Genomic DNA, 13,800 nt, shown 5'->3' with positions numbered 1-13,800 from the left:
TATATAAAGATCATGATCCCAGTCAACAGATCACAGTCTCTTGTTCCAAATTCTCAACTGTTCATACGACCCGCCACATACTTTGTATTCGAAGACAGCAGAGTTGACCACAGGGTCATGCATTAGAACGTGCCTCTTATGTAGACAGGAACTCCTAATGACCCAACTTGGAGTATAAATACTGATGAAAGTACTCAGCAATACATTCACATCCAGCACTCATACTAGACATACCAACGCAGGAAAAAAACCAACCAAAAATACAGAATGGACGCACCGACCCCCATCCTCCAACTGTCCAACCACCTCATCCGCCCCTTCTACGCGGGCGATGTAGAAGCCATCGCCAAAGAAGGCAACAACCCGGAAATCGCCCGTTGGCTACGCAGCCGATTCCCCGAGCCTACACCATCGAAGACGCCAAGGTCTGGATTTCCATCGCGAACGCTGGCTCGCCGGTCCTCAACTTCGTCATTAGCCGGCGGGAGGATAACATCGCCATCGGAAGCATTGGGTTAAAAGCCAGAGACGATGTATACTATCGGACGATGGAGATCGGGTACTGGGTGGGTCAAGACCACTGGGGAAAGGGGATTGCTACGGAAGCAATATCTGCAATGACTGCGTGGGCTTTTGAGAATTTTGCACATGTTTTAAAGCTAGAGGCGGAGGTATATGATGGGAATGAAGCCAGTCAAAAAGTGTTGGTGAAGGCGGGGTATCAGTTTGAGGGGAGAAGAAGGAAAGCCGTGGAGAAAAAGGGCGTTGTTCTGGATACACTTAACTTCTGTACTTTTAGAGCTGGGGAGTGACTTGTCTTCCTGTCCTTACCTTTTGCCCCCTTTTTTTTGTTTTGTTTTTGTTTTGTTTTGTTTTGTTTTTTTTTTCTTTGAGGAGAGAGGGGGTTCTTGTAGTGGATTCAAGGCCTATATAGAGCAGAGATGTCACCAAATAATAACGGAAATGATCAAGATTAAATAAGAAGACGGTCTCCAGCAGCCACGTAGGACTAAAGAAATCGGTTAAGTCTGAACTTTTCTACGCTTGGAATCGATCCTAAATTCAACGGTCTTTTTCACGCATACTCTGTATGATACATATTTCACGTGACCATACTGCAGAAGATGCCTGAGGATACAGATGAGTAAGACATGAGTAAGACACACTTCGACTGGATTAGGCTTAACGCCCATCCGGCCTCACTCTTGTGCAGACGAGCTTCTTTCACGTACTAGTAGTCAGCAATGCTGTCCCAATGCAGCCACTTCGGCACAAGAGTCGGATTGTGGGATCGAATCGCTAAATATTATTCGTTCCCCGGCCAAGCATGGGGGCACTGGAGACCCATCATGCTTTGAAATCAATTGCATTTTTTTGATTAGTATAGCTGGCGACAAAATGCCGGCAACACGTTCCCAATTTCACTGCAATTTTGCGTTTTCACGACTCTCTTCCAGCACGAATCTCATATCCGTACCGTTCTGACGAGTCCGATACGACTTCAGAAACAAGATGGCTGCGAGATACCACTCTGACTCGGTAGATGTAACCCCGCTGGGGGAGCCGCTCCACTTCGCCTTCAGCCAGCGAACCGCGCCCAACCGTTTCTACAAGGGTGCCATGACGGAGCGGTTATCCTCTTGGTCCCCGACAGATCTGAAAGCGCGTGGAATTCCCAGCAATGAGTTGATCAACCTGTACAAGCGCTGGGGGGAGAGTGGCTATGGCGTGGTCTCCACCGGAAATATCATGATCGCATACGATCAGCTAGAAGCCCCGGGAAACCCCATCATTGACCTGGAGAACCCCTTCCATGGGGAACGTTTTGAGGCGTTCTCTCGCATGGCGTCGGAGTCGAAGAAACATGGCAGTTTGATCGTCGCGCAGGTCAGTCATCCCGGTCGCCAGGTGGAAGAGCGGGTACAGGCCGATCCCGTATCGGCAAGTGATGTGCAGCTGCAGACGGAGGCGATCAAGATGAAGTTTGCAAAACCACATGCGGCCTCGAAGGACGAGATCCAGGATCTCATTAAAAGATGGACTCATGCCGCGGTCTATCTCCACAAGGCGGGATTCGATGGAATCCAGCTGCATGGCGCGCACGGGTATCTGCTGGCCCAGTTCCTGTCGCAGACCACGAACCAGAGGACCGATGAGTATGGTGGAAGCTTGGAGAACCGGGCACGTCTGATTGTGGAGGTTGCCCGGTCTATTCGACAGGAGTTGCCGTCATCGTCAGGGTTTATTCTGGGTATCAAGATCAACTCGGTCGAGTTCCAGGCCGAGGGATTCACCCCGGCCGAAGCCCAGCAACTTTGTCAGATTCTGGAACACAATGAGTTCGACTTTGTGGAGCTCTCCGGTGGAACGTATGAGGCACCCGCGTTCTCGCGCGAGCGGGATTCCACCAAGAACCGGGAGGCGTTCTTCCTGGAATTTGCATCCCTGATTACCCCCGTGCTGAGCAAAACAAAGAGCTACGTTACGGGCGGTCTCCGGACGGCTGCGGGAATGGTGGCTGCACTGGAGACGGTGGATGGTGTTGGTTTGGCTCGACCTGCTTGTCAAGAATTTAACCTTCCCCGCGATATCCTTGAGGGCCGAGTGGCTGGTGTGATTGAGCAGAAGGTCGACCAGCAGAACTTCGGCTTGACAAGCGCCGCCGCGGGTACACAAATGAAGCAAGTGGGCAAGGATGAGCAGCCGATTGATCTGAGCAACGAAAAGAACCTGGCGCTCTTCATGAAGCACCTGGGACAATGGGCCCAGCAGGTCCAGGAAGATGCACCCAAGATGAATATGTATGGGTTCATGGACCTCCCCAAGGGAGAGGCTTTCCGGGGATAAACATTGCCTCAACCAGTTACATAAGGGCTGAAGCCGTCATTTGGGCTTTCAAAAACATCAACATTGTGAGCTGACTGGTCCGCGATGGATATAGAGCAATCACTGTGATCGAGCTAAATAAATATTGACTCATAGAATCTTGGGTCGTGCATACTCACATTTCGCAACATCATCCTCAGGCCCGTTGATCTCTAGCTCACGGATCTGCTTAAAGTCTCGACTGTCGAAGTTCGGTAGATTTCGCATCATCTTCACGTAAAGCCAGACACGCTGCGCAGGAAACGTGATATATAGCTGCTGCAACTGATATTTAACATCCAACCTGTCATCTTGTGTTAACTTGGAACGGCTCAGAATCACATCGATCTTGATCTTTAAGAAAACCATAAGCTGCGACTGCACGAGGTCACGAAAATAGGTGTCCAACCCCCCGTCTGCACATGATCGTAAGTTCTTGGCCGTACTTTGCAAAGCTATTTAAAGGGGCATTCACCTGGTTTCATGAGCTTGTATGCTTCTGGTGCATCGGACTTGCCAGACAACCCAACTAATTGCAACCCAACTATATCCGCAACCCACTGGGACATATGGGTCTGAGGCTTTGGGAGTGCGACGGTCTTGTACCTCAGGCAGACCTTCCCAACTAATTGCCCTGCAATCTTCTCCAATTTCTGTAGGAATGCCAGGTGACGGTCATTGGTCTCCTCAGTCACTAATTTGAAGCCCTGCCTGCCGGTTTCGAGATATGATTTGAGGGTTCTCCCAAGAGCCGACCCAGATTTATAGACTATAGTGTCTCCTTTAGTTGCCTGCTCGAGGAAGATAGTATTGATCAAATTGACATAGTAGGAAGATATACGGAAACAGGTAAAGTAGAACCTGTCTTGGGACCGAGGGCCCCGGTTCGGCTTCAGAACGAGCTTCCCATTGATGGTAGTCGAGTACGAGTTCCCACACTTCTTGATAGGCAGGTATTGGAGCATCGAGACGGCTCTATCAGGGGCTTGATGCTGTTGTCGGACTGTTTCCCGCAGCGTTTCCCACGCGCCCTGAAGATCCTCTGCGCCTTCCTTTGAGGGGTCTACGAGCAGTGAGCTTCTCAAGACAATGATGAGTGTCGCAGAAATCGGAGCAAAAGTATGGTATTCCGTGTACACTCCTTCGACTACCCTTCCGGTGGCGGGGTCAATGTGGACATCCGAAGGGCCCTCAAAGACACTATACGCATTATGGGTCAATATGAACTCATCTTCCTCTGATAAAGGCTGACAGAATGCCATAAATTTGAACTGCATGTGATCAATGAACATCATTGCATCATCTGGGAAGGCCTGTTTTTGAACCTTGTTGATCCACAGCATGCCGGGATCCATCTCGAGATCCAAGAATGTCTTGAGATTGGCAAACCAGATATCACGAGGCGACTTGAATCTCTTTTCCCGCATGTAGCGTTCCATGTGGTGTTTGTCGTTAGCATCGTATGTGGAGATGCTGTCATGGTTGTATCGCGCATAGAAAGTGGAGTTCCGGTATTTCATGAGAAAGAGGAACTTTCTTATAGTATCCCTTTCGCGGCGAGTTAATTCAAGTGTCTGACCGGCTCTAAATGTATCTGATGCTCTTTTGATGATTCTACCCGCATGGCCTTCCAACTTTCCGAGATTATCCTCAATATGTCTAGGGTTCGAGTACCCTTGATCGCGGTACATGTCCACGAGTCCAAACTCGCGTGATACGGATACTTGGACCAGGGCATTCTTCTTCAAGTCTATCGCATTGACGAACGGGTCCTTGGGCGACTGCCCTTGTGGTCTTTGGCCGCGTGGCTTTCTTCTTCTCGAACGACGCGAAGGTGAGGGTTGCTCGAGAGCTGCGAACTGGCGCAGGAGAAATCGCGGAATGAAGTGATGATACTCGGCCTTGTATTCAGTTGTTTGTGCCATAATGAATTTGGTAGTCTGCAAAGAGACAGAGAGAGAGAGAGAGACTGTGTGTGTAGTGTTGCTGCAATGTCGTATATTTATGGACCACAAGCGCCGAGGTGTGGGAGAAGGCTACTGCCCCGCGTCACAGCCTTGCGCAGTCTCTGTTCGACTCATTGGACTTTGCGTGATTCGCCAATAAGTCTAGCTGCAGGTAGGCGCTGTGGGAATGCAGTCGCTGACGTGGCCAGTGCTTGCGTCTTGTAGCCTTCGTTCGCTGTGATTGTTCGCTGTAATATAGTGTTACGCCGGATAGCCAACTAGATACCGAGCCACAAATTTGTTAATTAATGTAATTGTAATGAGAGGAGACCCTGGCTTGCTATGTACATATGATGGAGGGGGGATTGAAGGATCATTGAAGGATTTAACAGGAGATTACCGTTTTACATCTGATACATTGAATTCCGCAGAGGAAAGCCAGCTCATCCTTGGGAAGTATAGACTTTGTCCAGAAACCGCACTGCATCATGATAGACCTGGTCTCTCAGTTTGGTATCGATGAACATTGAAGGCACTGCTTACCAACCATAGTTAGCGTGTATAACAACATGCAGATATATAGCCACTTACCCTCAATCCATCCATGTATCTGATCGTCGAAGAACATGTCCTCGATGTGATAAGGACGGCGAGCAGCCGACTCACATCCTGACGCCAGCGATACTCTGTCTCTCCTATTGGTCGGATGACCTTGAGATATTTCTTGTGAGCACTCGATTTTGCGATTAAGGGCTGCAGCTTCGTCTTTCAGTCTATTCACAAACAATGTTTGCTCATGGAGAAGAATATCGACTTTCGCACAAATAAACAGCATATTCCTTGGCAGTAACTCGATATCTGCCAGAATGGGATGGAGCATTGAGTTATCCCGATACTTTTCTCGCTCTGTTCCGGCATATGCGTCCATTAAGGGCCAAACAAAAGCTAGAGGATCGGTATCAGGATATGTGGCCGGCTTCGGCTTTTCCCATGGCGACAGCCGCAGATCAACCTGTGGGTAAGTCAAGACAAAATATCTTCAAGCATCCAACACACTAGAAACGGAGGTATAACCTACAGGTGGGTAAAACATCACCGCTGCCTTCACGTTGAACTCCGACCGGGCCAACCATTGCGCAACGCCCAGCGCCAGATTCCCTCCAGTTGAGAATCCGCTCACACTCAGCAATCTCGGATCGGCGTCCCAGAGTCTCCCCGCGTTTTCGATCAACCATTCAGCTACATCTTGGACATCCCTGTGCGCAACGGGGAAAGTACATCGCGGGGAGTATCGGTGGGATGTTGATATCACTACTGCCCCAGTCTCTGCCGCGACTCGATCACAGAACGGCGTGTTGCCTTCGGGGAGACCTCCAAGGAACCCGCCGCCGTGAATGTTGAGATGGAGAGCCCGTGGTTTATTCTTAGGCGCTTTCTCGAGGGGGTGGTATACAATAGCGCGAACGGAGTGACCCGGGGCACGCCGCAAGGGAATCCAGATCGTGGTCTTGGGATGTTTCGAACGTATGCCACGCCAATATTGAATTGCATTTGTAAGGAAGACTACCGGCTGTAATGCGACAAGGCGCCAGCGAATGCTCAAGGGCAGACCTGGACATAGAATAGCATCGTACAGGGGTCCGAACCAGCGATAAAGGAAGGACATCGTATTGTGGTTTTTGCCTCGGTGTGTATGTTTGCGCATCACATATTTATAGTCCGTTGGCCTTCTGGAAACTTGGTCGACTTCGTATTCGGCCGTCTATCCGTCCCGACGAGTGGAAGTAATGAGTCACTCACTGTCCAGCATTGCTCTCGCATGACTGAATCTGGGTTCATGGAGATTGAAGCGCACGTTGGCTTTGGAGTGCTTCTCTGCCAAACAAGACTTATCCAAACCGCAACAGTGTTTACAGTCTCGTGATGTAATGCTTCGGGTAGTATGCTGAGCCAAGCTGTGTCTATAGCCTATCATTATGGCCGTCCAGAGATTAGAGAGGTAAGGACAAGCGAAGAAACGCAGGATTGTAGAAGGACGTTTGCGGCCTCTGTGGGCTTGCTGTATCCTGGGAGGTGGTCCATCTTTAGGCATGCAAAGCCATATTGTTCCCTGCCACGGATCCGCTGTAGAATTCCAGGCAAGGAGATTATCACTTGAGCCTTATAGAACATACCGACCGATCTCATTGAATGATTGTACAGCACAGAATCATTGTGCTGCTGACAAGAGCGAACCCTAACACGTGACGCGATATTTAAATCCCTTTGCAAACAGCTGAGGGTTTGCAAATTTCCCTCTAAGGATCATCCCCGGGTGTTAGTGACATTCACGTATACTTTCCCTCATAGGGACAAGAAAGCAACGGGGAACTGAAACTACGGTGTGAGGCTACATCGCCAAGAGCCTTTCACTGGTTGACTGCCGGAACAGCGGGAGTTGATTCAACAAACCAAAGAGAACTGCGAATGGCTTGGGTTCAGGACATGAAAATTGCAGGGCAACATATACAGCAAATTAAATCGACGTATCCACTGTTGGTGGAATTGGAGGAGTGAAGTCATTCTTCGTTGCCAAGTTTCGATAGTTCTTCCCCACCACGGAACGACCGGCTTCCATTTGTCACTGAAGAAGCAGGATCATCCACTCTTCCAGGCTACATTCTTGGCACTCGCCCACGCCCCAACTCATATTCTACGATGATACGATCGTCGATGACTTGGGTCTGCACGCGCAGAACCATGGAATGGGAATTGATCAACTGATTTCTGTTCGTCAAGAGCGCTGCCAGTTTGCATGACCTATTCCCCAGAGGTCCACAAGTGAAACAACAACAACACCACAAAAGAGCCAATTGCCTCATAGATAACGGAGTGAACGGCCGTCTCCAGAATCCTCTAATTCGGAGTACATCTCATAAAAATAGTCCACAAGCTACTCGTCGGTCTTTGGGGCCAGAAACAAAAATAGTCAATCGTTGGGCTCCTAATTCAACTCTTGTTCAGGTTTACGGGCAGAGAGGGAATCGCACGATGCCAAGACCTCACAGCCCTTGTACCATGGATTTAGCAGGCAGCACTCAGTGCCACCCACGCCTGAGAGCTTCAGAGAGTGGATCAATGATGGCTTCTGCTCAAATTCGACCGTGGGGGCCGGAGACCTTGACCTTCCAGACCAAAGTCCCTCACAGTCTCTGAGACCCTGCGTTATTCTTCATCAGGAAGGTGAGCTGTCGGGTTGCTGGGGCGCTTTACTTCCTTCGGAAAAATACCCTGTCGATGGAAATTTTGGAACGGGATGTCAGCGATTCACCATAGCCTCATACGAGGGTCATAGGAGTGAGCCTCGCCGCAAGGGAACCAGATCACCCTCAAGTATACCCAACGGTAACGTGTAGGCACGAATATAGCCCGCAAAAGGAATCATAATATAAACAAAATAAATCAATAATCAAGTTATGCTTATGGGTGGTTACACTCTTCCGTTTGTGTCGGGTTCAGCTTGCTTACAAGTAGTGCTTATTTGCCCGGGGAAATTTCCCTAGCGCCCACGTCGTATTCAGAACCTGCAGACAGCCGAAGACATAAAGATTTGACAAGTCGTTTAGGGTTCCCAAGTTCCCAAAAAAGAAAACCGTTCGGAGAGCCCTAGTCAAAGTTCACATTCGACCCACCTCTTCAGCCTTGTCCTCGGACAGTTGATGAGGCTGCGCCTCTCTTCTCCCTGTTGCCAAGAACGTAGTGTATTGTTTCTCCTCGTGGTTATAAATGGTGTGGTCTGTCGCGCTATTAGTCTTTGTTCGTGAAGCCTTTTGCTTGTCAACTCCCTTAATTCCCCTCTTCCGCGGCTTCCGAGAAACCAGACTTAGGGCGCGGTTTGCAACATGCGTCTTTTCGGAATCACTCTGGTTTCGGCCGCTCTGGCTGCTGCCCAGAGCGTTACATCCACTTCCTCGAATACTGCACCATCTGGCACCTCGGAACCGTGTGCACGCGCTAGCCAACTCGCCGAGGAGAGCCAAGTCATCCCGGCCCAGACGGCCTATGAGTGCTTGAAATCTGTGCCAGTGGCTGTGGAGCAAGACAAGACACTCATTGACCAGCTCAAGCTCCTGTGGGAGTGGCATTCGGAGACTGGCTATTTGAAGAATACCCCCGACACATGGGAACTGGGCTCCGTTGACCTCCTTGGAGAATTGGACAAGATCAAAGAAAACCTTTCCTCCTATGACAGTGAATACGACGTGCAGCTCGCGATCAACAAGTTGACCCTGAAGACAGGCAACTTCCATTTCAACTATGTGCCCGACATCCTCCAAGTCTTCTATTTTGGACGTGTGATCCCCGTAACTACCGTCTCAGAGGACGGAACCAGTGTGCCAGAGACCTATGCTGTCGCAGATCTTGTGCAAAAAGACTCCGACGCTCGCATTGAAATTTCGCCAATCGTTAAGATCAATGGTGAAGATGCACAAACGTATCTGAACAAGATCGCCGCCCAGGAGCAGTACGTCGACGCCGATGCCCGGTTCAACAGCCTCATGTGGAGGGGCAACGCCGCCGCCTCGGCGGGCAGTTTTGTCAACATCGGTCTGGGCATTTATGAAGGAGCAACGACGAATATCACTTTTAAAAATGACACCACTCGCGTCATCAGGAACTTCGCTGAGGTACGTCAAAACCTGACGGCAGTAACCAGCGGAAAGTCGTTCTTTGAAGAACTCTGCACCGGTAGCTTTGCTAGCATCGAGGCAACGGCCGCGTCCATGAAGAACACGCCCTACAAGGGAACGCCTCATCACTGGAAACGGCAAAGCATCCCTAGCAACGGCTACCCCAGGCCAATTGTTGAACACAGCAGTGGTATGGTCGCTGGCTATTTTATGAACGGGTCTGATTTCGAAGACGTCGCGGTCCTCAAGATTATTACCTTTGACACTTCTTCGTCTGTGAGGAGTGATGCTGCTATCGAGTTCCAGGACGTGGTGAAGCAGTTTTTGGGCAACTGCACAGACGCGGGTAAGAAGAAGCTGATTATTGACCTCCGAGAGAACGGTGGGGGTGACACCGATCTTCTCCTCGATACCTTCATGCAACTCTTCCCCGGCGAAGTGCCGTTTAGTGCTCAGAGATATCGTGCACAGGAGCAATACAAGCTCATTGGCGAAGCTGTCAGTTCGGTTTATGAGGATCAGTCTGTGCAGAGGTTGATCAGGCAAGCTACTGGCGAAAGTAAGCAGAAAGCTGTCCGCCGTGAAATAGAGCAAAGCTAACTGGTCTAGGATTTGCCGATATTGGCCTCGTCCGGTATTGGGCTTACTGGAACTTTGTCGATGTTAACGGTGATAACTTCAAATCGTGGGATGAGTTCTACGGTCCTCACAAGTACAACGATGATGAATTCACAACTATCATGAGGTACAACGTAAGTGCAGCCTATGAATCCCTAGAACAACGAGCAGTCCCAGCTTACAGGATACAGATGTCCAATAGCAACCCAGTCAGCATCCTGGACCAGTCAGGCTTCAAATTCTTGAACCCTCCCGCTGGAGACCCTCCGTTTGCGGCGGAAAACATCGTCATGTTCTCTGACGGTCTTTGTGGATCTTCCTGCGCTTCATTCCACGAGGAGCTGAAGAACATTGCAGGCGTCAAAGCCATTGCCGTTGGTGGTCGTCCCCAGGAGGGTGCCATGCAGACCATTGGTGGCTCCAAGGGTGGAGAGGTTATTCCATTGAACACCATCCCCCTTACCCTCCAGACAATGATGAACCTCACCGCACCCTTGGGCATTGAAACCCTGGATGACGACTCTCTCACAAAGCTTGCCAACCCCGACGTGCTTCTCACTCGCGCGGGCGATTACAGCAGTCGTATTCAGGTTCAAGACCAGATCCGCAAGGGTGATGAGTCAGGAACCCCACTTCAGTATATCTACGAAGACGCCGACTGCCGGATCTTCTACACCATGAAGATGCTGCTCGAACCTGAAACGGCATGGGAAGCTGCATGGTCAGCATACACAGATGACAGCAAGTGTGTCAAGGACTCCACCAAGAAATCGTCCAGCATTAGCGGTGGGTATAAGCCGTTTGGTCCTGGCGATCTCAGCGGCAAGCAGTCAGAGAACAGCACCTCGTCGTCGGACAAGGATGAGGAGAATGCTGCCCCTGCTTGGAGACCCAGCCTTGCTATCTGTGCTGCGGCTACAGTCATCAGTTTCCTTCTTTAGATGTGTTTTTTTTATGGTTGTTTAAATATCTTTTGGGACCAACTGTGTCCAACATTTGTCCTCTGTGCATGATGATGATACCTATATATTACGATGACTACTCTGTGAACTTACCTTTAGACATTTTGAGAATTGTACATATACAATACCTGGCTATATGATCTCTTTGAATATAGAGTAATAACTCGTGTATTTATTGGAATGCATCCATCAAAACTGCCACCGAGTACCTGCACGCATCAGACTATAGTTGCGTTCCTTTTGCCTGGCTATTAAGTAAGATTTAGATATCGCGGAAACTTTGACGTTTCCTCTATCAACTTATCGTTCCCAAAACTGTGGTTTTATACTTGAGAAAGCAGTTTAAGCCTGTTAGTAGTTCCCCAAGGTTGGGATAATGAGTGTTGCCTTAGCCTAAGCGCAAGAAAGATGTTGAATTGAACGGTCTATGAACTAGAGCTCTATTCGCACATTTGTTGGCTAGCTATCCCCACATACCCTACTTGCTCGCCTCCACACCTTCAGCGGCATAGGTCCTGAGTTAGAATTTGTCGTTTCATGCCTGACCGGCTCCCAGGACGGCGACGGCAAAGCGAATTCGAAGCGATGCACAAGTGAAGCTAGAAGAATCGTTTGTTCTAGATAGCTGATATTACGACCGATGCACCCTCTCGCACCCGCACTGAAAGCAACAAAATATGGCTGAAGATCACGACCCTTTTCACCGAGCCAGCGCTCAGGCTTATATGTGTCTGGGTCTGGAAATATATCCTCGTTGCGATGGACCACATACGCCGATATACCGACGGAAGTATCGCCCGCCACAAATTCACCTCTGATAGTGGCACCTTCCTGAGGTGTCCGGCGCGGAACATGGAATGACACCGGGGGATACAGGCGCATGTTTTCATCGAGACAAGCTCGCAAATAGGGCAGATGCTTCACTTTGTCATAAGGCGCAATAACCTCATCGTCTTCTAGGACCCCGTCGATTTCCTCCCGGAGCTTTTCCAGACAGTGCGGGTTCTTCAGCAAAAGAAGCATCACGTTGTTCAGGGAAATCCCTGTGGTATCAGAGCCAGCGTTCATCATGATGCTCACTTCAGCTACGATTTCTCCCCATTCGAGGTTATTTGCAGCACCGGACTTGTCTTCCATGAGCGCAGAGAAGAAGTCATCGAGCTTTTCTCCTTTCTCATACCGCTTCCACCGTGTTGTCGCGCGGTTGTTCACGATCCCGTCCCAATCCTGAGCCAGTTTCCATTTCTGGCGGTAGGTCGAGGACACCAGTTTGCTGACTCGGACCATCGCCTCGTACCAATCATAGGCCCACACAAGAGTCGAAGTAGCGGACGCATTGGCGTACAGACAATCCCGAAAGTGGACCTTCTTCACAGTCCCATCTTTTGCTTCCGACGCGATAATATCATTGCCTTGATCTAGAAATCGGAGATCTTCGCTCAGTCCAATATTTGCAATGGCAGCGATGGTGTACAGATTCGCCCACATGCGATAATCTATAGTAAGGTCCTTGGGGTCTGGATTTTGGCCTTTGCGCAATGGACCGGTACATCTCTCATCGAATGCTTTGATGATGCGTTGCGTCATATCGGCCACCTTGTATTCCCAATTTTCAAGATTCTTGATGGCGTAGGCGCTTGAGAGAACTTTGCGCTTTCGAGCATGCTCTTCCTTGTCCACTACGTCTGCAAGGTGGTAGTGTGAGCCGGATAGTGCTGAGTAGAAGACATCCTTGGTACACTTCGTCCCGTGTCCGTAAATGTCTTTGATGGCAACGGGGTCTGCGTAGGAGAGTTTATCGGGCCCAATTCGGAGGACCGGGTGCTTTTTGTGTGCTTCGAAGAGGGCCTGCGAGCGGATGCCTTTGTGGGAGTAGTAAATGAGTGGGAGGTCAGAGATGCCGGACACAAAGGTCAGACTAGGGTACTTTCGGAGACCCTTAGGGTCGCGGAAGTAGTTGATAATCGGTATCACAATATAGTAGATGAGGAGGAAATGGAAAGTGACGATGAGAAGTAAGCTGTACATCTCGTCCGGATTATGATGAATATCTGGCTCGTGGGTGTTGGAGGCGAGTTATCAGGATACACGCTTCTTTTCTCATCTCTCCATTCTTCGGTATTTTGGACATCTTTATAACATATCCTGTGCAGTCCATTACCATGGACTAGAGTTACCTACACATCAATTTCCAGCAAGGTACTATGGAGGAGAGTAATGTTCGCCGAAATTCGCGCTGAATATGGAAACCTTCGGCGAAAATGTATCCATATACAGCAATGATCGTCACACCACGTATCAGCTGCAGCCCTCGCTGGCATCGTAACTCACTCATTATCCTGGAGTAGATCCACGATGCGGGGTTCCTCGACCGTTCTCTCGGGATTTACATTCCATGAGAAGTATAAACCGCCATGAACTCGAGCGACTCAGAAGCTAACAAGTGGGGCAGCTGGCCATCCGCGGAATATCGATCGTATGCTACTTATAAGCGATATCCAGTCGCAGATTGCCTTCCAAATGCCGGCAATTTCCTGTACCAGTTGCCCCGAGCTCTCTCCTAAGCCTACAACATTTGCTGATCCATTTTCATGGGTGATGAAAGGACTTGATACTAGTATGACGTTGCTATATTGACCTAATACGGCCATCGCCATCCACTTCGCCAAAGTGTCCATTGTAAACCATCACTCTCCATACTCAATAGCAGTTCAGAGCCAAAGTAAGCCTTTTTTGTAC

The 13,800-nt window shown here is 49.6% G+C and overlaps 6 protein-coding genes across 6 annotated transcripts; 3 read left to right on the top strand and 3 right to left on the bottom strand.

The window, feature by feature from the left end:
- Positions 1–267: 267 nt before the first annotated feature.
- Positions 268–812, top strand: ABOM_009950 (GNAT family N-acetyltransferase; the record flags this gene model as incomplete). Its single annotated transcript, XM_022537078.1, has 2 exons — positions 268–425; positions 479–812. The coding sequence occupies 2 exons, from the start codon at positions 268–270 to the stop codon at positions 810–812; spliced, it is 492 nt and encodes a 163-aa protein (XP_022385070.1).
- Positions 813–1,512: 700 nt separating this feature from the next.
- ABOM_009949 (NADH:flavin oxidoreductase/NADH oxidase family protein) lies at positions 1,513–2,847 on the top strand (the record flags this gene model as incomplete). The annotated part of the gene is made up of 1 exon (XM_022537077.1): positions 1,513–2,847. One exon carries the CDS (start codon positions 1,513–1,515, stop codon positions 2,845–2,847), a length of 1,335 nt encoding a protein of 444 aa, XP_022385083.1.
- Positions 2,848–2,976: 129 nt separating this feature from the next.
- On the bottom strand, positions 2,977–4,790 carry ABOM_009948 (DUF4238 domain-containing protein; the record flags this gene model as incomplete). The annotated part of the gene is made up of 2 exons (XM_022537076.1): positions 2,977–3,281; positions 3,341–4,790. The coding sequence occupies 2 exons, from the start codon at positions 4,788–4,790 to the stop codon at positions 2,977–2,979; spliced, it is 1,755 nt and encodes a 584-aa protein (XP_022385079.1).
- Positions 4,791–5,254: 464 nt separating this feature from the next.
- Positions 5,255–6,477, bottom strand: ABOM_009947 (putative lipase/esterase family protein; the record flags this gene model as incomplete). Its single annotated transcript, XM_022537075.1, has 3 exons — positions 5,255–5,346; positions 5,403–5,823; positions 5,890–6,477. The coding sequence occupies 3 exons, from the start codon at positions 6,475–6,477 to the stop codon at positions 5,255–5,257; spliced, it is 1,101 nt and encodes a 366-aa protein (XP_022385068.1).
- Positions 6,478–8,692: 2,215 nt separating this feature from the next.
- On the top strand, positions 8,693–11,040 carry ABOM_009946 (uncharacterized protein; the record flags this gene model as incomplete). The annotated part of the gene is made up of 3 exons (XM_022537074.1): positions 8,693–10,040; positions 10,091–10,233; positions 10,291–11,040. 3 exons carry the CDS (start codon positions 8,693–8,695, stop codon positions 11,038–11,040), a joined length of 2,241 nt encoding a protein of 746 aa, XP_022385069.1.
- Positions 11,041–11,520: 480 nt separating this feature from the next.
- ABOM_009945 (cytochrome P450) lies at positions 11,521–13,089 on the bottom strand (the record flags this gene model as incomplete). The annotated part of the gene is made up of 1 exon (XM_022537073.1): positions 11,521–13,089. The coding sequence occupies one exon, from the start codon at positions 13,087–13,089 to the stop codon at positions 11,521–11,523; it is 1,569 nt and encodes a 522-aa protein (XP_022385067.1).
- Positions 13,090–13,800: the final 711 nt, after the last annotated feature.

Source organism: Aspergillus bombycis (genome assembly GCF_001792695.1).
Source record: "Aspergillus bombycis strain NRRL26010 chromosome Unknown contig00114, whole genome shotgun sequence".
In the NCBI taxonomy this organism is placed as follows: domain Eukaryota; kingdom Fungi; phylum Ascomycota; class Eurotiomycetes; order Eurotiales; family Aspergillaceae; genus Aspergillus; species Aspergillus bombycis.
This window is presented reverse-complemented; position numbering and strand designations above follow the sequence as displayed.